The 27,878-nt window shown below is 34.7% G+C and overlaps 1 protein-coding gene across 10 annotated transcripts in view; it reads left to right on the top strand.

The window, feature by feature from the left end:
- WRN (WRN RecQ like helicase) overlaps window positions 1-27,878 on the top strand; it is a 139,215-nt gene that overhangs the window by 103,144 nt on the left and 8,193 nt on the right. For 8 of the 10 annotated variants that reach the window (XM_060001076.1, XM_060001077.1, XM_060001081.1 and 5 more), the window contains exons 23-33: window positions 1,835-1,976; window positions 9,777-9,947; window positions 10,024-10,121; window positions 11,133-11,202; window positions 12,032-12,108; window positions 17,924-17,999; window positions 18,228-18,340; window positions 20,043-20,157; window positions 21,093-21,224; window positions 23,640-23,802; window positions 27,073-27,287. In XM_060001076.1, coding sequence (XP_059857059.1) covers window positions 1,835-1,976; window positions 9,777-9,947; window positions 10,024-10,121; window positions 11,133-11,202; window positions 12,032-12,108; window positions 17,924-17,999; window positions 18,228-18,340; window positions 20,043-20,157; window positions 21,093-21,224; window positions 23,640-23,802; window positions 27,073-27,287 — 1,372 coding nt within the window. Of the gene's footprint in view, window positions 1-1,834; window positions 1,977-9,776; window positions 9,948-10,023; window positions 10,122-11,132; window positions 11,203-12,031; window positions 12,109-17,923; window positions 18,000-18,227; window positions 18,341-20,042; window positions 20,158-21,092; window positions 21,225-23,639; window positions 23,803-27,072; window positions 27,288-27,878 lie in introns of those variants that run through there. The other 2 variants (XM_060001080.1, XM_060001083.1) reach the window with 2 other exon arrangements.

Genomic DNA, 27,878 nt, shown 5'->3' with positions numbered 1-27,878 from the left:
TAAGGTCTCAAGGGATTAACCTTCAGCACACCTATAATCCATTTGTAGCACACGGGCTGGGAAGCGCGGAATTAGAGACTATACTTCTCAAACATAGATGGCATATTTATAAAAATGAACTATAGGGACTTCCCTCGTGGCGCAGTGGTTAAGAATCCTCCTGCCAATGCAGGGGACACGGGTTCGAGCCCCGGTCCGGGAAGATCCCACATGCCACAGAGCAACTAAGTCCGTGCGCCACAACTACTGAGCCTGCGCTCAAGAGCCCGTGAGCTACCACTACTGAGCCCGTGAGCCACGACTACTGAAGCCCGTGCGCCTAGAGCCCGTGCTCCACAACAAGAGAAGCCACTGCAATGAGAAGCCTGCGCACCGCAACGAAGAGTAGCCCCTGCTCGCCACAACTAGAGAAAGCCCGTGCACAGCAATGAAGACCCAACACAGCCAAAAATAAATAAATAAAAATTTTAAAATGTACTATATATTAAAGCAGTGGGTGGCAAACTATGGCCCATGGACCAAATCCACTCACTGCCTATTTTTGTAAATAAAGTTTTTTTGTAATACAGCCATGCCCTTTTGTTTATATATTATCTATGGCTGTTTTTGCGGAGTTGAGCTAAGTAGTTGTGACACAGAGCTTGTCTGGCCCACAAAGCCTAAGCTGTTTACTGTCTGGCCCTTTATAGGAAGAGTTTTCTGACCTCTGTACTAGACTGTAACCTGTCTCAAGTTTTCAGTGTATTGGTTTCAAACACACCACATTATCTGGCCAGAATGCAACAGAATTAGAAGTAAACAAGAGAATAAAAAGGGAAATTCTCATTCATTTGGAAATTTAAAATAATGCTCTAAAGTAACTCGTCAATCAAGGAAAAAACTCAAACTGGAAATTAACACATTTTTAGAACTTAGTGATAATTACAGTAATATACATTAAAACTTGTATGCTGCAGCATAGGTGATACTTGGTGGGAATTTGATAGCTTTAAATACTCGTATTAGAAAAGAAAATTAATGAACTAAGTATCCTATTAAAGAAGTTAAAATAGAGAATAAACCTAAACATAGCCTTTTTTTCCCTAAAAATATATCTAGAATACTGACTATATTCTTATTGCTATTTCAAAGATATTTATTATAAAGAAAGCAACTGAATTAGGTAGTTGAACTATATTAGTTGATTTTTTCTGAGTCCTTTTGTTCTCAACATGCCATAAAGAATTCTCATTTGTATTAATGAGAATTAATACAAATGAGAATTTCATTAATTTGTGTTAATGATAATTTCTACCTGAAGGATGGCTTAGGAATTTAACTTCTAAATGGACTTACATGAAAAGCTTATAATCTTTGGTCATATTTTAAAGTATGACTTTAACAACTTCTTGCAAAGGAGATGTGTTTTTTCAGTTCAGAAGTTTTGCGACAGGGGTGGGGGTAGGCAATAAACCTTTTCTTCCATCAAAACCTAACACAAAAGTCCAGTATTTATACAGTAGATCAAGTGGAGCTATTTGAGCTGTAATCCTGCGTTCTGCTTGCTTGAACCTGTTTCTTTCTATGGCCCAAGATACCTCCTGTGAAACTTGGATCCTAGGGCACTAGTGTCGAGAACCATTAATATAACATACCTGTGATGCTATATTATCGTTTATATTTCATGTTTTACATACTTTACATGCTCTCAGCTGTATTGAACTTTATTTTTAGCTTCTGAAGCAGTTGGCACATTTGAGATATTTTTTTACTGGGCTAACTGTTACACTAAATCTTTTTATTTCTAAAGGTACATGCCTTGGCTAAGCTTTCTTTACATATTGTTTTTATTTAGATTGGATCGTTGCTTTTCCATTGATGACTCAGATGATATGTCACAGGACTTTGGTCCACAAGCATTCCAGCTCTTATCTGCCGTGACCATCTTAGGCGAAAAGTTTGGAATTGGGGTTCCAATTCTATTTCTCCGAGGATCTGTAAGTATGTCTGTGAGTCACCTTCAGAGTTCTTCTTTTACTCCTATTACACTTTTCTTCAGAGGTTTGCTGTTTTACAATTATAGCTTTGACTTTAGTTATCAGAACTCAGAGAGTCATATTAAGTTCCATTTAAGCACTGCATTCATTACCTTTGACAAAACCTGTGTGTATCATTAAGGCAATGCTTCCAGGCTGTCTGTTTCAGTTTATTACATTGCAGTTAGATGAATCCCTAGACTGGTCTTTTATAGGATAATTAAGAAAAGTTTACTTTCATTGTGTCAAGGGACAGGTAGAACAAATTTGTATCTTGGTGCCCTGTGAAGTAGTAAATTTTTTGAGCAAAATTTAAGTTTCAGTGATTATTTGTAAATGTCTAAGTTCAATAATAATATTTGGTAGTATATTTTTTCTTTCCTTCTATTTTATTTCTAATCAGAAGTATTTAAAATTCTAAGAAAGTTCTTTTTCTTCACGAATGAATAGTTAATTCTGTTACTTTTTTTTTTTTTTTTTTGAGTGATTAGTGTGCCAGCATTATGCTAACAGTTGCAGGTACAAATATGAGTAGGTCATGACCCTTATAGCCAAAGAGCTTTTTCTGTAGTCCTTTTGTTTATATGATTTTATTCCTGATTTAGAAGTCTGTAAAGTTAAGTAGTATATATTGACGTTAGTTGAATAAACCAAAAATGGGAGATAGAATCCTTTGCAACTACATATATTTATTAAAAATATACTAAAAGTGGAGATTAAAATTCTCACTTTGTAGAATTTTTTTTTAAGTTTGTTTTCTTTCTTTCTTTATCTATTTTACTTATTTATTTTTGGCTGTGTTGGGTCTTTGTTGCTGTGTGTGGGCTTTTCTCTAGTTGCGGTGAGCGGGGGCTACTCTTGTTGCGGTGTGCAGGTTTCTCATTGCGGTGGTTTCTCTTGTTGCGGAGCACGGGCTCCAGGTGCCCTGGCTTCAGTAGCTGTGGCTCGCGGGCTCTAGATGCAGGCTCAGCAGTTGTGGCTCAGAGGCTTAGTTGCTCCACAGCAACTAATGTGGGATCCTCCCGGACCAGGACTTGAATCCGTGTCCCCTGTATTGGCAGGCGGATTCTTAACCACTGCGCCACCAAGGAAGCCCTGGATGTAGAATTTTAAAAATAATTTAGGTCAGCATTCATTTCTTAACTTCTCAAATACTTTGTGTAAATATTTACTTTCTGAGTTTTTGTTTTGTTTTGAAAGGGACTTATTAAGTTAGCCAGTTGTGAAATACTAATGAAATGCTAAAAATATGTTAACTTCAGGTACTGATGTTTTTAGATTATGGAGTTTAAAATTTTGTTCTTAAATCTCAAGTTTGGTTAGAAATTTAACGGTAGAAGTGTTGCCTAAGGAACTTGGTTTAGCTGATATGAGTGCTATTTTTTTTTAAAAAAGAATTTAAGTTGCAAGGGATAGATTTAATGTAATTGAGATCTATGAAAATTTCTTGTCTCTGTCATCTTTAAAACCTGTGTATCCCAGCTGAATGTATAATTTATAAAAATTATCCTTGTTTTAATTTGGTGTAATCCAGCAGTATCCAGTATCAACAGATAAGTGGAAGTGGGCTCCTAGACAAACTTGAACTGGTCACAAGACGGATCAGATTTCACCTATTATTTGAAAACCAAGTCAGACTGCTTATACCAACAGTCTCTTCTGGGAGTCTGCAAATTAAGAAGTTTATTCTTTGTGAAATTTTATATTACCCTTGCTAGATAAAGGTGTAAAACTTTTTAAAAAAGCCACTTAACGGGCTTCCCTGGTGGCACAGTGGTTGAGAGTCCGCCTGCCGGTGCAGGGGACACAGGTTTGTGCCCCGGTCGGGGAAGATCGCACATGCTGCGGAGAAGCCTGTGAGCCATGGCCGCTGAGCCTGCACGTTCGGAGCCTGTGCTCCGCAGCGGGAGAGGCCACAACAGTGAGCGGCCCGCGTACTGCAAAAAAAAAAAAAAAAAAAAAGCCACTTAACGAAAATTTGTAGACATTAAATACAGTGAAAATAAGGCAAGTTTTTTTCCCCCAATTTCAGTGATCTTGGTATCTACTGGGATATCATTTTTTAAATTATAATTGTATTTCCTTTGAGAATTTAGTGAATCGTCTACCTTAACTAATTTAGGAAAAATTAATATCTTTACAGATAATTTTCATTTGTAAGATGATTAAGTATCTTAAACTTGAAACTCTTGGAGTTCATTTAAAGAGATAACATTTGTACATATGAAACAAATACTTCAGCAGCACATGATTCTCCTCTCTTACATAGGATATTTAAAAATAGTATAAAAATAGTATAAATGATTATTCAGGCCATTCAGGTGTTTGTGAATGGAGTTTAAAATTTTGTTTTTAAAGCATAAGTTTTGCTGGAAATTAAATAGTAGAAATATTGCCTAAGGAACTTTGTTTTAGGGGTCTAAATAGCTCACCACATAGAAATCTTTTTTTATTTTTTTGCAGTACGCGGGCCTCTCACTGTTGTGGCCTCTCCCGGGATCTTCCCGGACCGGGGCATGAACCCGTGTCCCCTGCATCGGCAGGCGAACTCTCAACCACTGCGCCACCAGGGAAGCCCCACATAAAAATCTTTAAACACCTTTGTGAATTAAGTATTAAGATATGCAGTTATCTTAATTTTACAGATTAGAAAACAGACACAGTCATTAATTTGCATAATCAGGAGATTAAGTGAAACCTCTTTCCTGATCATGTTATCAAAGTGCTCCAGAATTAGAGAACACTTTTGATAAAAGATGCTTTGACTATAGGCAGCCATTGGGAAACTATTGTTAGTTTTAATTACCCTTTATAATTTTCAAACTTTCTAACAGGAGAGGGTTATCTGTTTAATTTTTCGGACAAGCTATTTCATCAGGTTGAAATATATTCCTAGAGATAATTATTGTAACTTTATATTTTGGCTTTATTGTTCACATAGAATAACAGTCCCAGAAATGACCTTTTTAAGCCCTGAAGCGGCAGCTGTGAACTTCCTTGGCCTGTAGGAACTGGGAAAGAGGCAAAAGAAAAAAAAAATTAGTTAAAATGTAGACAGAAACTATGGACTTATTTTGTACTTTAAGAACACAGGAATCTAAAACTTCTTAAGAGTTTATAACTACTTTTTTCTGCTAGTTATTAAACTTTTTTTTTTTTTTTTTTGGTTGTGCTGCGCTGCATGGCATGCGGGATCTTAGTTCCCCAACCAGGGATCAAACCCGTGCCCCTTGCAGTGGAAGCATGGACTCCTGACCACTGGACTGCCAGGGAATTCCCAAAACATCTATTTTTGTGTGAGCTACTGTACTCTGTTTTGTGGGGAATTCAAAGTGGAATTAGATGAGACATCATCTAATATGGAAGGTGTGTTACTTGAGAATAAATAAGTATATCGCAGCATAAAAAGAGATCGGGGACATATGAATAGATATAAAGTATTATTTAAGTTCTGAAGAGAGAGTGCTTGTTAATGGCTGTGAAACTAGAGAAGTCTTTGTTATGGTATCACTGGCGCTTTTCTGTTCTGTGGATGATAAGAGTAGATTTGGGCATTGAGAGCCAACCCGAGGGAAGAAGGTGGAGAGGAATGTGGCATTCCCAGCTGAAAGAACTACCACAACAAGCAATCGGCATTTTTAAAGAAGCTAATTTAGAGAAGTGGCAAGTTTGTTTGTTTTCTCTATCAGATAATGGTGCGGAAGATTTGGCTTTTATTAGAAAGTGATCCTTTGGGACTTGTGCTCTGGCCAGTCGGCCCCCTTTATTCTAACACACATCGATCTGTTCATAGGTTTCCAAATTCCCTGATGCATCCGTTTGGTACCCTAATTTTTCCAGCCTGCTTTTTAAAGGAGAAGAGTGGGTTGATAACTTCCATTTTTGAGAAGTAGAGACTCTTAGAGCAAAAAGATTATTTAACTCTACCACCTTATTATACAGTGGTTAATACTAAGTCCCAGAAAGTTAAATGACCTGTGTCATGTCAGGTCATTACTTTGTGCCAGAAGCAGGATGAGCGACAGCTTTCCTAACTAATGTTCTGTTGCTGTGTCTGTTTTATTATGCTGTTCACATGCAGTTTTAAATTTGTATTTTTAGGTTGAATGATCTAGAGATACTAGAATGAAGATTTATGATTGATAAGGGATATGTGCATGTATAATTGTGCATTCCTTGAAATCAGTGCCCAAATCCCTATATCCGCTATGGCAGCTTCCTCATCCTTAGCAGTTTTACTTCGTCAGTGGGTTAACCTGGAAAATTAAGTTAACTAGAACATATAAGTAATTAATGGAAGATGCCTCGCTCAGAGTAAGAAATTGTTAGACATCTGTGGTTTTTGTTTTTTTTTTTAAGACATTTGTTGTTGAAAATCCTTATTCTGTTTTTTCAGAAATGTTACTTGGGTAAATTTGGATTTCTCGTTGAAAAGGGAATATGATTTCTTTTAAAACAAAATGATCTGTGTCGAAGAGCAGAAATATTTCGTTTTATGTATGGTGATTGCCACGGAAACATGACAGTGTAAATTTATTCACACAGTACACAGTATTCACAATGATTATTGATCATGAGGGGAAGGGACAGTTACCCCTACCAATTAGAAGAACATCTCATTTCTTCATATCAGCAAATGTGTTCATTCACTTCAGGTTGTTTTCTGCTTACGAAAGGGAAGGCTAGAGGAATAATTTCTAGTGTCCAGATTGCTAATAAGTACTAGTTAGGCAACTTAATATCTTTGGTGTTATTAGTTTGCAAGCAATAGATTCTCCTACTATAAAGGTAAGCCCCCAGCAGGTGTAGAATGCCATTACAAATGTTCTGGGAAAACTGACTTAATACTGAGTCAGGGCTTTTGCTTTTATGTTAAGGAAGGCAGGCTAAGTTAAAGGATAAGAAGTATTATTATACTTGTATAGCAGCTGAGGAAATAGAAACACAGGTAAGTTAAGTAACTGACTTGCCCAAAATTCAAAAGCTAGTAAGTACTGGAGCTGTGACTTGAACCCAGGTGGTCTAGTTGCACTAACTACAATCAGTATATATGTATATGTATGTATATTGGTGTCTGTGTGTCTGTGTGTATATATATCCCTGGTGTAGTGGTCTGGAGGACTGTGTCCTAGTCTTACCTCTGTGACCTTAGGCTACCACCTAACATCTTTGAGCCTCTGATTGTATCTGAGTAAAAATGACTAGATAGATCAATGAGCTCCAATGTTCCTTCCAGATCTGAAATTCTGTGATGTTTGATTTTAAACATTCTACACAAATCAAACCAAAGTCAGTTAGTATAGGTAGTAGAGGTTGTTGTGGAAAAAGGTGCTACGTTGTACGTGGGTGTTTCTGTTTCTCTGAATCTTGTTCTAGTACAATTTTTGTAAATATAATCACCATGATACTAAAGCTTTATTACTTAGCTATTTTAATACAAAATTCAATTTCAATTTCAATTTTTAGAATGCACGTTACAGACCCTGTTAATTAAACCTATAAGAAGCCTGTGTTTTAAAAAAGCTCAGTGTATCTGGGCACTGATGTGTCTCTGATGGGAACTTTCCTAATCTAATCTAATTTCAGCCTAGATTTCTTTATGTGAGGGATCAGTCTTTTTAGGTTATTTCACTTGTATTCACATTTTTAACATTCCAAAATGATAAACTTGTAACCGTAACGTTTTCATCAGTTGAACAAAACCAATACATTTGTAATATAGTGAGGCTTCTAGTGCTTGAGTTATGTCTGCTGGAACTCATTCTGTATATTCTTTCCATTTTGATCCCTGGATTTGAATATGCACTGATTGTTAAACCATCATTAGAGTGTAGATGAAATATAAAAATGTTGAGTGACAGGATGTACCTATTTCTCAAATTTTAGATTGCATTTCATATTGAAAATTTTAGAATACAGGAACTTCTTGACATACTCAAGGAGTGAATGTTTTTGAAACATGAATATAACCTAAAATACAGTATTTGTTATGAAGCACATGATCAGTCTAGCGAATTTAAACAGAAAGGTATTTATTACTGGGTGTTAAGTGGCTTAGAGTATTGTTGATAAGATTATACTGCAAAATAATCTTCCATGGAAGCAGTTGCCTCTTCTGTGGTTAAGAAGTTATCTGTCAGTGCCTGACCCCAAACTATGCTGAATAGGGAGCTGTAACAATCAGGAAGGTTCTACTTCTGCTTGATCTGGGAGCTGCCTTCTATAATCTGTATCAACAAAATGAATGTCTCCTGTTACTTAGGAAGCTAGAAGCTGTATGCTAGGTTCTTTGCTAACACTTTCTCATAAAAAGCAAACCCCTCCACAGTCATGCATACCTGCAAATACAGCAAAGTAGACCCCTTTGCCTCACTTCCTGCGTGTAGATGTCATGCAAAAATACCTTTGTTTAGTGGAACTTAAATCACATCCAGAAGCCTAGTTGAAAGAAAGTTTGAGAAATAGTGTTTGCAACTTCCCAGATTCTGTGGTAGAAGTCACAGTGGAGGAAGGGCAGAATGACCCTCGAATTACAATCTGCTGTATTCACCGCAAATACATTAGATAGAAGCAATTCTCCAGAGAGCCCTATGTTTATATAGTACCATACACATTTAAAAGTAGTATTTAGATGTGTAGGATGGATGAAGGAGGTAATCAGGGACTTCCCTGGTGACACAGTGGTTAAGAATCTGCCTGCCAATGCAGGGGACATGGGTTCGAGCCCTGGTCTGGGAAGATCCCACATGCCTCAGAGCAGCTAAGCCCGTGCGCCACAACTACCGAGCCTGTGCTCTAGAGACCACGAGCCACAACTACTGAGCCTGCGTGCCACAGCTACTGAAGCCCGTGTGCCTAGAGCCTGTGCTCCACAACAAGAGAAGCCACCGCAATGAGAAGCCCGTGCACCGCAACGAAGAGCAGCCCCCGCTCGCCGCAACTAGTGAAAGCCTGTGGGCAGCAACGAAGACCCAATGCATCCAAAAATAAATAAATAAATAAAATTTTATAAAAGGGGTAATCAGAGGGCCAAGTGAATAGAAAAAGTTCTCTGTGGAGAGTGAAGGTGGAGGGAGTCATTTCCATTAGAGGACAAGAGAATTGCATATGATGGGCTAGCTTCCCCAATATTTCTAGACCTTGATGGCTATGAAGAGTCTCCGATCGGAATCCTCTGGTCACTTAGGGAAGAATATCTCAAAAGCATCAACTGTCTAGCATGCACCTGCTTTTTCTGATGTATCTCAGTGAAGCAGCTAAATCAGAAATGATTAAGTAAACTTTGCTGAAACATCACGGACAAAAAGCACAGTAATGACAACAACGCAGTGGAAACCTGAGTCTTGGCACTGCACTCACTGATTACCAGCTATGGGTCACACTGCCTTTAACACCCATGCTTCAAGTCTTGAGCTGTAGATTTATGATCACGGTTTTCAAACAATGTGAGTATGTTAATAAAAGGTCTAAATAGCAAAGGTTAAATATTCCAAATATATCCAAACCTATGCATTGGGAAATGCATGTGATTTATATATGAAATTTCCTGCCATTATTTAAAACAGAAAAGGAACACTATTTTGAGTGTATTTATTTGTGACTTAAGTAATCAGAGCAAGCAGGAGGGGTATAAAAATTCCGTAGGTTTTTAAAGCTGAAATTTAGTGTTAAAGCCAAAGAATCAGTAGACGATTTCGTGTTTTACATATCCTGTTTAATTAAACAAACATTTTAAGAAATTGATTTTATACCTAATTTCAGAATTCCCAGCGTCTTGAAGATAAATATCGCAGTCACAATTTCTTTGGCACTGGCAAGGATCACACAGAGAATTGGTGGAAGGTTTTTTCCCATCAGCTCATAACTGAGGGATTCTTGGTAGAAGTTCCTGGGCAAAGCAAATTTGTAAGGATTTGCATCCTTACAGAAAAGGTAAACAATGTAGAAGTCTGCCTGTTTGATTGAATTTTCTCACTATGCATTAAACGATTCTTCTTGTGTTCAATAGGGTAGAAATTGGCTTGCTAAAGCCAAAACAGAATCTCCTCAGAGCCTTATCCTTCAAGCTAATGAAGAATTGTGTCCAAAGGAGTTTTTTCTACCAAGGTTCATTTTTCAGTTTTTTTTTAACTTCTGGGTTTTCTGTTATTTAAATGATTCATTTTGTACCAATTTACAGGTACCACACAAAGTAAAATGAGTAAAGATAATCATTTTTGCATACCTCTTTGAGTCAATTTGGTGTGGGAGTCAGTAGGGAGAATGATAAATCATAGAACACTGTCTTGGTGAATAGGAAGTAGATGACTATAGTACTTAGAAAGCTGCTCCTGTTGATTAAAGAAGTGTATAGCACAGGGAACTATATTCAGTATCTTGTAATAAACTATACTGGAAAAGAATCAGGAAAAAAAAGAATATAGATACGTATATGTATAACCAAGTAACTTTGCTGTACACCTGAAACTAATACAATATTGTAAATCGACTATGCTTCAATTAAAATAAATAAATAAATAAAATAAAGAAGCAACATTGAGGTAAATGTTGAAGAATCTATATACCATATTTCCTTCTTATGTATAGAGGACAGGGAGGGAATACACATGTTGCCTACTTTTTAGTACCTTTACATGTTATCAATCATTTTTCAATTTTTTTTTAAATTGAAATATAATTGACATTTAACATTGTGTAAGTTTGAAGTGTACAAGTGTTGGTTTGATACATTTATATATTGCATTGTGATTATGGCAATAGCGTTAGATAACACTTTTATCACATCACTTGAACAGCACTTCTTTTTTGTGTAGAGAACAAATAAGATCTAGTCTCTGAGCAACTTTGAAGTTTATAATACAGTATTATTGACTATAACCATTATGTTGTACTTTAGATTATCAGTTTTACTTTTAAACTTAAAAAACTTTGAAGAGTTTTAAATCTAGACTTTGAAGAGCTTAAGCTCTTTGGAGGGGAAAAATCAATTTAAAAAAGCATCAGTTCTAAAAGAGTAATATAACCTTATCTGCCTTTCTAAGAGTGGAGGTGTGATGATTCATGTATTAGAAAATTACATTTTAACATTTGAGATAATTTAATTTTATTATTTTTCAGTTCTAAAGCTGTATCTTCCGGCACTGAGCAACATTCCTCTAATCAAGTACCAATTGAATTAACTTCAGAGGTTTGTTTTTATTAAAGAGATGGTTCTTATTATTTCATTCTTTATTGATGCAACTGCTGTTTAAAATTTTTCTGTTTTATTTCCACTCAAAGAGGAAAATGCCATATATAACAAGATATAAAATGTGGAAAGAGAAATGATATGAACAGAATAAAATATGCAATATATGATTTCTGGGGTTAATAGAACAGAAGTAGCTGAGAAAGTAATGCTTATTTTTTTTCTTTTAAGCCTCTTTTATAACTCATTTGGCTTGGATATTATAACACTTCTTATAATATCTTTTTTTGGATATTATAATACTTTTAGTTGATGGAAAAATAAGCCTGATTCCTAAATGTTCTCATTACAATTACATAGACACATACACATACACACCTTTTCTTGCTTTGTTTTGGATCTTAGGTAATTACAGATTAAATACTTATCCACAGGCTGACTTCCACTAATGAGGATACTAGGGTGATGGGGTGATGGATAAATGTGCTGAATTAAATTTTCTGGTGAACTTTCTCTGCTTTATTAAAGTATACACAATGTAATTGAATCATTTTTGTGACTTTGGCTCTTGCTATGTCTCTAAGAATTCTTTTGATCATATATTCTCTATAGATTTGGGAGGAATGGGATATTACATTGCATTTCTAACTGCCTTTAGAGCCCTAGAAGTTGATAATTCATGAGCTTATTTTCAGATGATTTATTTGATGAGTTGGTTAGTAAAAGGAAAAATCATTGTAATATTTTGTATCTTATTTTCTTCATTTTAAAAAGTTTTTTGAAACTTCTCTCTTTTTTCTTTTTGAATGGACCTTTATATGTTTAAAAGCAGCCCAGCTTGTATAAGATGTATTCTTACAAAGCAGGTGATAAAATTTCTTCTGGGAGTAACATTCCTGAAAAAAGGTACAGAATTCACATTTTTATTTTCTATGCTCACTTTATTTGCACTTTTTCTCATTCTTTCCTAGAGAGAAAGGTCTGTCAGATGTTGGGCTATTTCATTGGCAGAAGGAAGTTAAAACATAAGCCTCTAGTATTATAATTATTAAAGCAGACTTATAAAATGATAGTTTTAATATTAATTTAATAGCTGACACTTCTGGACATTATTATTTGCCAGACTCTGTGCTAAATGCTAAGCATTTTATAAGTAATATCTCATTTAATTCTTACAGTAACCTATGAGTTAGCTACTATTATTTATCCCCATTTTACAGTTGAAGAGACTAAAGGTTAAGAAATTAACTAACTTGTTAGGAGCATCCATCTAATAACAGAGCTGACTTTCAGAACAATATTTGTCAACCTCTAGCATCTAAACACTATTATTATATAATATTTGTATGAAATATATATATTCCCACTCCATTTAAAAAAAAAGATCTTATGGGAACATAAAATGGTAGATATTGGGGTTGGTAGAGAATAAAGGTAATGCACCTATTGTGCTTTCAAGCTTAATGACTTTCTGACTTAAAAGTGTAGAGAATGTACAGAATTACAGAAGGTCTGAAAATGGAGAACTTAAAGAACTTGTTAGGACATATGCACAGATTAAGTGGACTACACTTACATACATAGCAGGTGAAAGAAAATGGTTTGTTCTTTAACGGTTTGCTCACTTAGATAGGTAATACTACTTTGGATCTGATAGAAACATTTACCATAATACCAGTCTTCCACCCCAAATAATTTCTTTTTGTTTGGATATATATACTGTGTTTAATGTAAACAAAAGGTTTAAGGAGTGTGCAAAACAATATACCTGTTCAATACGCTGAAGCATTTCTTCATTTAAACATTCCCTGTGGCATCTTCTTTGTGCCATGTACTATTCTAGGCACTGGAATAATAGAGACATAGTCACTGGCCCTCCCAGAGTTTATATTCTAGTGGGATATACACGTAAGGGAATAGAAAATTACAATCCAGGGTTGTAACACTTTGGAAAAACTTTGGAAGTGACACTTGAGGCTTAAGTAGCAGTTGGGTGAAGTGAAGGGATGTTTTCTAAGCAGAGGAATGGTCCACGTACTAAAACCTGAAAGCAAGAGAGGGTATGACATGATTGAGGGGTTCAGCAGTTTGCTAGCAATTCCCTGATAGAGGGAAGCAAGGGAGTGGGAAAATTTAAGACTGGAGAGTTGAACAGGGTCTCAAATATCCAGTTCCTTTCAAGCACTCGATTTGATCATAAAAGCAGTTGGGCACTAAGGAAAGGTTTTAGGCCGAACAGTGACATGATCAAATTTATGGTTGAGAACAGGGGTTGACAAACATGAAGGATCAGATAGGAAATAATTTAGGCTTTGAGGGCCATGTGGTCTCCGTCTCAACTACACAGCTTTGCCGTTGTGGCCTCAAAGCAGCCATGGATGATATGTAAATGAATGAGTATGGCTGTGTTCCAATAAAACTTTATTTAGGGACACTGAAATTTGATTTTCATATAATTTTCATATAATTTTCATATAATTTTCACATGCCACAAAATGTTTTCCTCTTGATTTTTTTAACTATTAAAAAATGTAGAAGAAGCCATTCTTAACTACAAGCCTTACCAGAACAGACAGGTTTGGCCTGTGCATCCCTAGCATGCCGACCCGTGGTAGATGACTCTGTCTGTGGAGGGAATGGACTGCAGGGGGATCATAGTTGTAGAGACACAAATAGGGAGGCTGTTGTTGTGTTGTTTGCAAGAGGCTATGGTAGATTAGTCAAGGGAAGTGGCAGTGGGTGGGGAGAGAGAGATTTGTAAGATATTTAGGAGATGGAATTGCTAGGACTCGGTGATTGAAAAGATAGGCAGGTTAAGGAAGATGGAGAACTTGACTGTGAAGCTTGGGTTTTTGTCTTTGATGGTGGGTGAGTGCTGCCATTTCCTTCACTGGGCTATGTAAGAGGAAGACAGGTTTGAAGGGCTGCATGTTTAGGGGATGAGGTTAAATTAGTTTAGTGATAGACATACTAAGTTTGAGACAACTGTCAAGTGGTCCAGAAGTTAATTTTAATATATGGGCTTAGTGTACAGAAGTGAAAAGGATGCTTACATATCCATAACTATTATTTTAAATTTCATTTGAATTTTCATCAAAATAATACATGTGAATGTTTTTAAAAGTCAGTTGAGACTTAAAGGCATATAACAAAGCACACCAGTTCACACCCTTCTCAAACCCATTTTGTTGTGTTCTATAGAAGCAATCACCCTCAGATCTTCTGACCAGTTTCTATGGTATTGGCCTCCACATTTCTTTTTTTAAAAACACCTTTTTGGGACTTCCCTGGCAGTCCAGTGGTTAAGACTCTGCGCTTCCAATGCAGCAGGCGTGGGTTCGATCCCTGGTCTGGGGGGAGCTAAGATCCCACCTGCTGTGCAGTGCGGCCAAAAAAACAAACACCTTTTCAGCATATATTTTATTAATATTTATTGTACATTTCTCCTTGAAAGGCTGAAAAAAAGTGGGGAAAAGGCTAAGAAAGAGGGCTATTGTTGACAATACCTCATCTTTCCTTTTTTTTAAAATTGAAGTATAGTTGATTTACAATATAGTTTCAGGTGATTCAGTATTCTTACAGATTATACTCCGTTAAAAGTTATTACAAGATAATGGCTGCAATTCCTTGTACTATAAAATACACCCTTGTTGCTTATATATTTTATATATAGTAGTTTGTATCTTTAAATCCCATACCCCTAATTAGCCCCTCCCCTCTTCCCTCTTCCCTTTGGTGCAAAACCTGTGAGTTTTGCATATACATTCATTTGTATTATTTTTTAGATTCCACATACAAGTGATATCATACAGTATTTACCTTTCTCTTCCTGACTTATTTCACTACGCATAGTATTCTGTAGGTCCATCCATGTTGTTGTAAATAGCAGAATTTCATTCTTTTTTATGGCTGAGTAATATTCCATGGTATGTATCTACACCATATCTTTTTTATCCATTTGTCTGTTGATGGGCATTTGGGTTGCTTCCATATCTTGACTGTTGTAAATAGTGAACATTGAGGTGCATGTATCTTTTTGTATTAGTGTTTTTGTTTTTTCTGGCTGTGTACCTAGGAGTGGATTGCTGGATCGTATGGTAGCTCTATTTTTAGTTTTTTGAGGAACCTCCATACTGTTGTCCATGGTGGTTGCCTCAATTTACATTCCCACCAACAGTGTAGGAGGCTTCCCTTTTCTCTACACCCTCTCCAGCATTTGTTATTTGTAGACTCTTTGATGGTAGCCATTCTGACAGGTATGAGGTTGCCTCCGTATTTCTAAGTGACATGCTTAGATTACTATTTTTTTGACTTACCAGTTTTAGAAATTTTCTGTTGATATCCTATAATGGTAAATTAGGGCTTGTCTCCCATATCCCCTTCCCTTCATTTCTTCTCCATCAATGTCACCCCCGCCTTCCTTAGAATAAAATTATATTTCAGTTTTTGGTCAAATTAATAATTTGTTTTTACATTATTGTATCTACTCAAATATTATATAACACTAAGGCAATCTGTGTTATTATGGTCACCACTCTTAATTTTCCTTGATGTTAATAATTCTCTTTTTTATTTTCTTTACTTATTTAGTGTTCCAATTACTAATTTTTTTTTATAGTAGGTCCTCGTTGGTTATCTTTTTAAAATATAGCAGTGTGTACATGTCAGTCCCAAATTCTGAATCTACCCCTCTCCCCAACCCTTCCTCCCTGGTAACCATAAATTCATTCTCTAAGTCTGTGAGTCTGTTTCTGTTTTGTAAACATGTTCATTTGTATCACTTTTTTTTTTTTAGATTCCACTTATAAGCGATATCATAATGCTATTGGTCTTTCTCTGTCTGACTTACTTCACTTAGTGTGAAAATTTCCAGGTCCATCCATGTTGCTGCAAATGGCATTATTTTGTTGTTTTTAATGGCTGAGTAAGCTATTATTAATTTTTATTTTCTCCTATTTTCAATCTGTTTTTATTTGTTTACTCTCTTGGAGAGTTCCTTGACTTTATATCCCCTCCCATCTGTTGACATTTTAATTTTAGATATCAAATTTTTAATTTCTAAGAACTATTTGTTCTTATTCTCTTTCTTTAATCATGTATAGCAATCTTTTCTTGATTCATGGTTACAAGATTTCCACTTATCTCTTCAATGACATTCATTATATATTTTGGGGTTTTTTAAAAGATTTTCATGATTTTTCTATCATAATTTATTCCAAACTTACTGGGATTCCTTTTTATTAAAATAAATTTATTTATTCTTATTTATTTTTGGCTGCATTGGGTCTTCATTGCTGCACATGGGCTTTCTCTAGTTGTAGCGAGCAGGGGCTACCCTTCATTGCGGTGCATGGGCTTCTCATTGCGGTGGCTTCTCTTGTTGCAGAGCACGGGCTCTAGGCGAGTGGGCTTCAGTAGTTGTGGCACGTGGGCTCAGTAGTTGTGGCTCACGGGCTCTAGAGCACAGGCTCAGTAGTTGTGGCGCAGGGGCTTAGTTGCTTCGCGGCATGTGGGATCTTCCCGAACCAGGGCTCGAACCCGTGTCCCCTGCATTGGCAGGCAGATTCTTAACCACTGCACCACCAGGAAGTCCCTTATTATATATTTTGTACTTTTCTTCTGTGCACTTGTAATAGCATTCATAGGCAAAACATTTTCTAGCAAACATTTTCCACATATTTTTCTGCTTCAGGGATATGTTACACAGAATTTTGCCAGTATATATGATAATAAAATTTTTTGTGAAATAATTTAACATACCAATTTGCAAATAGTCCATTAGTATAAAGATTTCCATAAATACTAAGATAAAGGTAAATATCTTATTATTTAAAACAAATTTATAGTTGTCTTGAGTCACCTGCTATGACTAATTCTTTGAACTGGAGTTTTCTTTCCTCATGTTCAAATCTCTTTATTTTAGTGATAAAATCTGATAATTGTAAAAATGAAGTCTTACTTTACACTGTAAATTTTTAATTCTTGAAACAGGGAAATTTATAAACATTTCTTAAATATCAAACATGTTCTTCTCTTTCCCTCCCAAAAGCAGAAATTTATTTAAATTTGACACCTTTTACATAGGCTATTCTATACAATTTCATTTTTGTAACTTTTCCTCTTTATAATTAATTTATCCGTGAAGTTGCCTCTTGTAAAACCTGGTTTTCTGTCTAGTTTGCTGTCTTGCGCCTTTCATACCATGTTAATTACTAATTGGGTGTTTTAAATTCTTCTTTCGAGGCGTCAAAGGCAAAATTACTCCTTTTGGCTTATTTTTTTTTAGTTTGATTCTGAAGAAAAATGTGAATAATTTGATTAATTCCATGCTAATGTTCTTCAACAGCCAAAAAATAGTGCTATCACGAGAAGAATTATAGATTGTATCATTCTTGGTTAGAAAAAATTTTACTTTGGTATAGATAAGGAGTATTTTCTTTCAAAGTATTTGATTGAGGAGGAGGAGGCAAATGCTGTTCTTAATTGCACCAATTTTGTGATTGACTCAAATCATAGTTTTAACTTTACCTCTATAATGAATGTATTTGATACAAAATGTTTAAAATCTAGGCTGTCATTTAAGTAATAGTTGCCTTACTGGTATTGTGACAAATAAATGTTAATATTGATTTGGAAAGATATTCTCATTCTGGAGGCAAAATAAAAAGTGAACTTGGAGAAAGAAAAGCTTTTATTATTTCTTTTCTTTTAAATGTTTTAGCATCATGGTGCCATCACCAGGAAAATATTACAAGTCCTCAGAACCTGTTATTTCAGCCAAAGAGCAGGAGACTCAGGTATGGCTTTTGTAAAACGGCAGTTCGTTTTTGAGAAGATAGTTATGAGTCTATGCATGCTTAAAATTCTCTTGCCAGTATTTAAAAAATTGTTCTTTAGCTAAGAGTCTAAGATACAGTTCATTTTTCATCCTAAGGGGGAAATGTAATATCTGAAGCTCTAAAAATAAAGGGCTGGATTTTTCTAAGTACATTTAAACAAATGTTGTTTCTTTGCTTTTCGTTCAGACTACATTATATGGCAAATTGGTGGAAGCTAGGCAGAAACGTGCCAATACAATGAATGTTCCTCCAGCTATTCTGGCAACAAATAAGATACTGGTGGATATGGCCCAAATGAGGTAAACTATTTGCATATTTCTAACTTATTTTCTTCTAACATAATAGATTTGTAAAATACATCATTTAGCGATAATATGACTATGGCTCCAGCAGTCACATCCAAGAGGTGGTTCCTAAATCTCCCATGTTGCTGCCAATGGTCTGTTTCTTCACTGAGCTTTAGTCCCACATGAAACCAACTGTTTTCAGCAATCAGATCCAGTGTATATAAAATCTAACTCACTACCCACCAACCCTCCGTACATGCATTTCATGCAAATGCCAAAACTCTTCCTTCTGCATTCCTTATTTTTGTTAGTCATACTATCATGTTCCTAGTCACGCCTGTTTAATACCTCTGATGTTACTGTTACTCTTCTAACATATATTCACATCTTTCTCTTATTATATAGTTTTTAGACTTTTTCATTTCAGTGTTTCTTCTTTGTCTGTCTATGCTTTTCTTTTTTTAGTGACACCATGGTAGTTCAGACCATTATCCTTTTACTGTTGCAAAAGCCTCTAACTAGTTACTCTTTCTTCAGCCTCTCTCTCTCTCTGATACATGAATATGATATATGAATACCAAATACCTCTGATATATGAATACCAAATTAATCTTTATCATGTTGTACTTCTGCTTAACTAGTTTCCCACTGTCTTAACTTATTTAGCCCACAATTCAAGGCCTTCCATTTATGGACTTAAACCTTCTTTTCCATCTGAGTCACAGAATTTTAATGCTTAATCTTACCTAGATTGTTTACCATTTGTTTGTCTCCTTTTCAACTTCGATATACTTATTTACAATGTTGCTTCTGACTTGTAGTTTCCTTGATTTCCCAAAACTCCTATTAGGAAATCCTTTAAGATCTGGCTTTATTGTTATTTGCTCCATGAAGCCTTCCATGTTCTTATCAGCAAAGTGATTCCTCTGTGGAATTCATAAAGGACTTTTAAATGTAAATTTAAAAGATGATTCTATGGCACTTATTACATAATGCTTTATTTTTTTGTTATTATTGGTATTCATGTATATGTGTCTTCTAGATTTTAAACTCTGTGATGAAGATGTTATATTCCTCATCTTTTTGTGTTTTCCAAAGTACCTAGCACAATGCCTAATAATCACTAGGTGGTCAATAAATATTTAGAGGAAATTATTTCCAAAGAATTTTTGCTTGGTAATTGTACTCATCTTGTATACTTCCTTTTCAAAAATTGTTTCTGTTGCTAAATTTCATTCAAGAGATGTTACTTTAGAGAAGAATTTTCTAATAATGTTACATAGTGCCTATACCTTAAAATAATTATTTCATTAAAAATAAATATCCAAAGACCACATTTTAATATTCAGTGAAGATATTTAAAGGAAAAGGAGTAATCATTAGATTGGCAGATTTTTAGAAAGAAGACATCAGACATTCTCTTCATATTGGATACAATAAGAACTATTAAAAGCCTGAAGTAGTTAGTTAGCTAGTTTATTGTTACAGGTAAAAACTTTGTAAATAATGAAAGATTTTCTTCTGAGTTTCTTAGCCTCTTAGTTGTCCTCTAAGAATCATAAAACACAATTACTTGTTTTATACATTGTTTTTGGTTGCTGGAAAAAAATCCATGTTTATTGAGTGTCAGTATTGAAGCTAAATATCTATTAGCTGTGTTGCTGGAGTGGTAACGTTTCAGTGGTTTCTTGACTTTAATTTTTTTAAACGACAGACCTACTACAGTTGAAAATGTGAAAAGGATCGATGGTGTTTCTGAAGGCAAAGCTACAATGTTGGCCCCTCTGTTGGAAGTCATCAAACATTTCTGTCAAATAAATAGTCTTCAGGTAAAATACTATGGTTTGCAGGAGCTCTGAGAGAATAAACTTTTTTTGACAATTACAAAACACCCTTCAAAAGCAGCATTTTTCATTTCTATGCTGGACACTTAGAAAATGAATCAGATAGTTTCTGTAGTAAATCAGTTATAAAAACATGTTAGTTACCTATTTTTTTTAATTGAAGTATAGTTGACTTACAATATTATATTAGTTTCAGATGTACAACATAGTGATTCAATATTTTTATATATTATACTCTAAAGTTATTATAAAATATTGGCTATATGCCCTGTGCTGTACATTACATCCTTGTAACTTATTTGTTTTATACCCAGTAGTTTGTACCTCTTAACTCTTCCCCTATCTTGCCCCTTCCTCCACCTCTCTCCCCACTGATAACCACTAGTTACCTAATTTTTAAGATGATTCTGAAGTAATAGTTGTCAAACCTGCTTATGTCAGTTTATTTTGTTGAGAGGTTTCGTTTTTAAATCTGAATAAGTACTGTATTTTAGACTAAGAAATTATTTTACTTTCAAATGTAGATAGAAATTAAAGCTTCATTCATTCATTCACTATTCACTTCTGGGGGATTAGGGGACTAATTTAGAGGCAGAGTGGTCCACATTATAGTTCATTTTTAGTCCCTCTTATTGGCTTAAAGGGAAGACTAGGAATTTCTAGTTTTAAAACCATGTTTGTAATTACAAATATTTTATTCAAAACTTATTCCCTCTAGCCTTATTTTACCTTTTAAAATCAATATGTAAAAAATAAAAAAAACTTTTTGAGCTCCTCATAAAAAGGGAATTTGGAGCTGTTCCTTAGAGGTTTTATTTGTGTTATTTTTTTCGCTAATAGCTAATGATCATGTTGATATTCTGTCAATCATTATATTGATATTATTTTTGATCATTTGTGCTACATTTAAAATTTTGTAGACAGACCTCTTTTCAAGTACAAAACCACAAGAAGAACAGAAGAAAAGTCTGGTGGTGAAAAATAAAGCAAGCTCACTTTCACAGTCTGCAGCCATCACATATTCTTTATTCCAAGAAAAGAAAATGTGTTTGGTAAGTGTTACTTTCAAGTTAGAGGGAATTTTTAAGTTTATCTAAACGTGTTTTATCAGCTTTTCAATATCAAAGTTGAGACTTGGGATAAATTTCTTCTAATCCTACAATATTTTATGTGGTTTCATTTTATAATTAATTTTAGAACAGAATGTCATTTGCTTTTTCTGCTAAGCCCTTTTCTGTTAATTAAGTAAAAACAGCAAGTATAGTTTGACCATGATTATCTTATAGAGGTTGTATCAGAGGTACTGATAAACGCATTTATAGCTTAGGGATATTGGAGCAGCCATATTTTAAGACTCCATTTTTTTTAATGGGATTAATAGTTAAAAAACTATTACTGTATGTACTGATAAGAGATAATCTCCAAGATACATTGTTAAGTAAAAAAAGGAAGCTGCATAGCACTGTGAAAAACATACATAAATGTTTATGTATATGTATTTGCATGCTTATATATTCACATATCCTTGGGTATGTATACAAAAATGCATAGAATATCTCTGAAGGATGTCGAAGAAGCTAGAAATAAGTTAAAAAAAAATAACAAACTTGCTTTTCACTCTATCTCCTCTAGTGTAATGTTCTGTTTCTTTTTTAACCATGTCTGCTTGATGCTCTTTGAAAAAAATCTGATTACTGTGAAAAATGGCCATGCTTAATGTTTCTTCATTGTTTTGGCATAAGTCCTTAAGGCTGTTGAGAGTTTTTAAATATACAAAATGAAGAGGATATCTTAGTGGAATAGGGACAGAATGAGGCTTCCAGCTAAGTTTCACTAATTTGCATTCCTGTCCTCTCTGATGTTAAATTGGTTTAGATTAGGCTGTATGGTCCAGGGCCTGCTTTTCCTGTTCTCTGTGTCTCCATCCACTAGGCTGTGTTACACACTTTCTATTCTGGTTAATATCCAATATAAATAAGAATAAACAGTCCATAGCTTATTGTAGTCACTTAATATATGTTCTACTTACATAGCCAAACTCCTTAATTAAAAGTACAAAAGCCATTACACAAAGAACCAGATAATTCCATTGAACTATTTTTGAAACATATTACATGATAAATAGGAATTTTAAGTTCATTCTCTTATTTAAACAGTAACTTACATGTACATGTAAAACATGCTTGTATAAACACAATTTGACCAAATATGTATGGTATAACTGTATATAATTACTAAGAAAATATGGAATAGCCTCCAAATTTTTAAAATAAATTATATTCTCATACTTAGCCAGGATATGAAGTTTCATATATTATATTACATATTCATGGTTAAAAATGTGAGGAGTGGTATATCTTCATTTGTGTCTTTTGCTATTATTTGGTTGTATATTATTGTGAAATATTGTGGTGTAATTATCTGTACATCCCAGGAGTCTGAGGGGGTCTTGCCAGTTACCCGCAAAATTAAACATGCCTAAGGACTAATTAATCAGGGGGAATAATACAATTAGTTTTAGGTAATACGATGCCTGGTATCAAATAACCCTGATATTATGCACACATGGTACACATCTTGTAGTAGAAAAAGTGTAGACATTTAGTGAAAGTAACTTAAAACCTTCCTTTGAAGGATGAAAATATTGCTTTAAATGCTCTATTTTGTGAAGATATCAGCATTCATACAAATACAGTCCAAATTCAGACTTTCAAGGTGTGTTAAAAAAGAGTGTCATGAAATAATTTTGAGCTGAGTGACTAAACTTTCTGAATGTTTAAAAGAATGTTTTATCTAACAGACATCTTAAATGGATTTGGAGTTACATTTGTTTAAAAGCTACATAAATATGTAACAGTGTCCTTAATTTAGCACAATTCATGTTAAATTCAATGCTAGGCAAATGATGACAGCCACTTGTAAATTGTGGTTATTATTATTTTATGAATAGAGCCAATTTAAAGCACTTTTTAAACTCTTCTTGAGAACCTTTTCTAGAGTACATTTGGAGCCTTATGTTATTGCTAAGCATTTTATGATTTGTCTTCCTGGAAATTTATGTAACTGAAGTACCGTGTGTTATTTCAAGTATATACATTATTGGGTTTCAGTTTACTGTATTTTTAAAAGGTTGTGGCAGCTATTAGACTTACGTAGAATGACTACTCTCTGTCACTAATAGGTTTTTAAGGTGAATAATTACAGAGGGATGAGGATTGATCTCTTAGCTAAACCTGGGTGATTTTGCTTTATTCAATGTAATAAGTATAAAAAGTAGCAACTGTGGAGTTCTAGCATGTGAGTCATTTTAAAGAATTAGTTAAAATGAGAAATTTAAATGAAGGTTTAGTCCACTGTTTATTTCTCAGTGAACATTTACTACCTGAAGGTTTTGAACCTTGTATTTCTATACAGTACAGTGGAAACTTAAAAAAAACTCACTGGTTGTTTTGCTGCTATTTCTCTAGAAGAGTGTAGCTGAGAACAGGACTCTGCCTCTCGCAGAAGTTGGCATGCACTTGTCCCAAGCGGTGCAAGCTGGCTACCCACTCGATATGGAGCGAGCAGGTCTGACTCCAGAGATTCAGAAGATTATTGCTGATGTTATCCGAAACCCTCCCATCAACTCAGGTGATAACCATGACCTTGGTCTGCAGCCTTAATGACTTGAGTCATTGAACCCAGATGAAGTAAACAAGCAATCCACTAATATTTTTCACTCTGATCGCATTAACCCTTTATGCTACTATGAAAACTTTAATTTTGTAATGCTTTTTATTGTTTTAGAAAAACAACCTTTCTTCCCATTATCACTCAGAGAGAAGTCTGAGTCTGAGAAATTCTGGCTTTTTTTTTCAGCTTCAGGTTACAACTTCCACACCCATCCCCCAAACAGTACTCTTTCATCCTTTTCTAATTTCTACTTCATCACTTGAAAAAAACACATTCATTCCCCATAGCTCACTGACTTAGTTTTTTTCTAAATCTTTCTGATTCCCTGTCACTGGTTTTACCTAAGTAGTCTTTCTCATCAATACAGTCAATAGTGTCAGGCACTGTGGCATTGAAGGGATGGACTGAGTTCTCTTGGGCCCCTTGTAGAAGGGTTTTCTCCTGTCACTTTGCTACAGAACCTCAACTGTGCTCAAGGAGATCAAGCCCCTTTGTTTGCCTTGCAGAAAATTTAAAAATATGCCTATTTTAAAGTTATGATCCCTTTTTTACAGAAGTAAAGATGAGGTGGATTAGAAGGATTTTCACACCCTAAATGTACAAATGTAAACTAGGTGTGTTATAATTCAGTAAATCTGATTTTTTTTGACTGTTAGGACAGAGCAGTGGACATACAAAAAGCCTTATCTCCAAAGCTGCAGTGCAAATAGTTAAACTTATTACCTCAAATTCTTTCCCACTCAGAAACGAGTATACAGTTCTCCCCCCAGATTTAGAAGTAAGGGAAAACAGATCACAGTTAATACTATACTTAACTGATCAGAACAAAGGTATTTAAGTCACCTTCGAAGGCAGCATTTGTTCTAGGCTTGAGCAAGACTTGACTGAAGGATACCTCCATCTCTCCTTCCATTGCTCAACCTTGGAGGCAAGGAGAGAGACAGAGGCAAATTTGGGCAGTGGTCCTCTAAGTTAGTTCCAGGAAACCGAAGTTTCTCTTTTTACTGTACCATGTTAAAGTTGTACTGCCAACTATTTAAAGGAGAGAAATATGCAATTTCTAATCCTGGTCAGTGAGACTTCCAAGTGTTTTCAGGGCCTGTTGATAGCTTATGTCAAGATCTTATTTGAGGGAGATACCTTAACAACTAATTCTGCTTCTGTATCACAGCTTTCTGGTTATGATTTGATTTCCCGTGTAGGTCTGTCTATAGGGAAAATATGCTCTAGTCTTGCTAATCTGGGTACTTATCTATATGATAGTTGTGAATTCATAATTGGAAATTAATGAATTGGCATTTTGTGAGCTTGGTTAATGTGGCTCTATTAAGGTTCAAGTAGGTTTGTAAATCTGAAAACGTGAGGGCCAAATCCTGTACTGCGATAAAATATCCAGGGTCACTTAGCTGTGAGTCATCTTGTGAGGAAGCCAGCCAGCCCCCCTGGTCATTCTCCAGTCTTTCTAACTTCAGCAACCATTTTGCTAGAAATTAAGGAAGAGGAAGGACAACAGTAATTAATTGCAGGGTTAGAATTGGGATTGTATAAAACCTCTCTTTCTCCAATGCAGAATGAAATAGTATTTTAGAGAAAGTCAAAGACTCAGATGCCTTCTTGATTTTAATACCCTAGAATTATTTTTTCCTTTATGTATGTATTGTCTCTCAGGATTTAGAGAAAGATATATCTTTGATGAGCTGTTTGATAGTATGCAGTATTCTCTGAGTTTGTGCACTTTTTTTCCCTTTTCCCTATTGTCTTTACTATTATACACTGAGTACAGCAAATAAATTTTCATTCAGTTAAATATTAAATTGAAATTCCAAAGAACAATGGAATTTAAATTATACTTATTAAACACTTATTTCATCTTTCTGTCAATACACTGTATATAGGTTGTACAAATAATACGAAAAAATATATTATTGTAATTTACTTCCAAAGCCAAAATTGAGAAAGATAAGTATCATGAGCTCTAAACTTTATTTCTTTTGATTGTATGGTTATAGTCTGTAATATATCATTTATTGATGTGAAATTGTATTTTTGAATTCGTATTTTTCCTTAATAAAAAACTATTTGTTCTCTTACTGGAGGAAACATTGTTGAGTTATAAATTATAATAAGAAATGAAGATATCTATGCCATACTAATGATTCAGATATGATATTTCACCTTTTACTTAACTGTAGCCATATCACGTAATTTGGTGTTTTAATGAACAAGTTTGTTGGCATTTAAATTTTGCACAATCTTGAATTGAGAATTTTCTATATTTTATTATGGCATAATCTTAATCTTAAAAATAGAGTATTTGTGAATTGAGAAATTATATCTATTATTTTCATGCTATCTTATTTGCTAAGTAGGTTTTGTCCTTGTAACAATATTTTAAGGAATTCTGTACCTTTTTATTCTTTTAGCTTCTTCCATGTTTACATGACTTTAAGCTGCTTTTTTTATGGAGTTGAGATTCTAACTATGCTTAATAATAAACGAAGCAAAGTATTTAATGAGGTACCTGGAAAGTATTTTTAATAATTTTGTTCTTTCATTATTTATGTGCATGTAACTAGAAAATTAAGGGTGGCTTCCAAGGGACCTGCCACAAAAGCAGGGGTAATATGATCTCTTCTAAGCACTGAAAGAATGCAGGCAGTGCTCATTATTTCACTCTCCAGTAGATATTTTCAGCACTTACTTGTGTGGAAAGTTAGGGCAAATAAGATCTGAAAATAAAATATCTTTCCCAGAAAACTTATTTAAATAATAGGCATTTTAAATAGTTGACGTGTTTTGTTATGCTTCGATAGCCATTGAAAGAATCCTTTTTATTAGCATCTTATTTACAAGTATGATTAGCTTCTATTTTAAGGCTAAATTATTTTCAAAAAATTAACTTATAATTGATATTTGGAATTTCTGTGGATGGCGGTTTTGATTCTCAGGGCAGCCCTCAAAAGATGGTTTGAAACAAAAGTTAAGCAGAGTCGATAGCCTGACCTGACTCTGGGTCTTGGAAGCAGGGGTGCAGGTGGTGCAGGAGTGAGGGGACATGTTTTACTCCATTTCTGTTCTGTAAGGGGATAGGCATTTGAAAGAGGAACATTCTCTTTGGCCACCTTCCTCCTTCCTTTCTACAAAACATGTCACTATTTCCAGCTCATAGGTTTTCTGCAGTGTTCTGTGTAATTTATTTTTAAATCTTTTTTTTTTCATCCTTTACAGATACAAATAAAATTAAACTAATTAGAATGTATGTTCCTGAAAACATTGACACCTACCTTATCTACATGGCAACTGAGATGCTGGAAAAAGGCTGCGAAAACAGGATGCTATGCCAATCTTCATGTGATTCCAGCAAAAAGAGATGTTTCCCCAACTCTGAAGAGAGCTGTTCAAATTCTAAGAGAAAGAAGGAAGAAGTGGGCACTAATACCAAGGTGTTAATTATATGTAGAATTTTCATGTAGTGTCAGATCGTTCAATTTGCATATCTTAATACCAGAATGCTGTATTTTTTGAACTGTTATAAATTCTGATAGGAGGTTACTTTTTAGAAAATCTCGGTGCTGTATTTCCGTTGCTTTTCATAAATCCGATCTGAGAAAAGAGATTTTTTAAACAGCGGGAAAAGAGGAATATAGTCCATCTATTTAGCTTATTGTATGGGAATGTCAGCTTAAATTTTACCTCTACCTTATATTGACTATATAGTCTGGAAATTCTCTTTCTTTCATAGATACCTATTTAATATTGGCTGTAAGCATATGGTAGTTTATGTGGTTAATGAAAATAAGACCAAATTCTATGATATATACCTCCCCAGATATTGGAATTTGTCTATCATTCTGTTACTCCTCAGGCTCTGTTCCTGTTACAGTGAATCTCTCAGGTACAAGGATAGTTGTTGCTCATGGTCCTGGCCATATCCCAGTGCACTTTTGCATGATCAGAGAAAGACCATGAGTTTAGTATTATTTTTACATGGTATATTTTATTAAAATCAAATGCTTTGAATATTATTGCTCTGT

The sequence above is a fragment of the Delphinus delphis genome, chromosome 21 (genome assembly GCF_949987515.2).
Source record: "Delphinus delphis chromosome 21, mDelDel1.2, whole genome shotgun sequence".
Lineage (NCBI taxonomy): Eukaryota > Metazoa > Chordata > Mammalia > Artiodactyla > Delphinidae > Delphinus > Delphinus delphis.
Note: the sequence above shows the minus strand (reverse complement) of the source record. Positions and strands in the feature narration are given on the sequence as shown.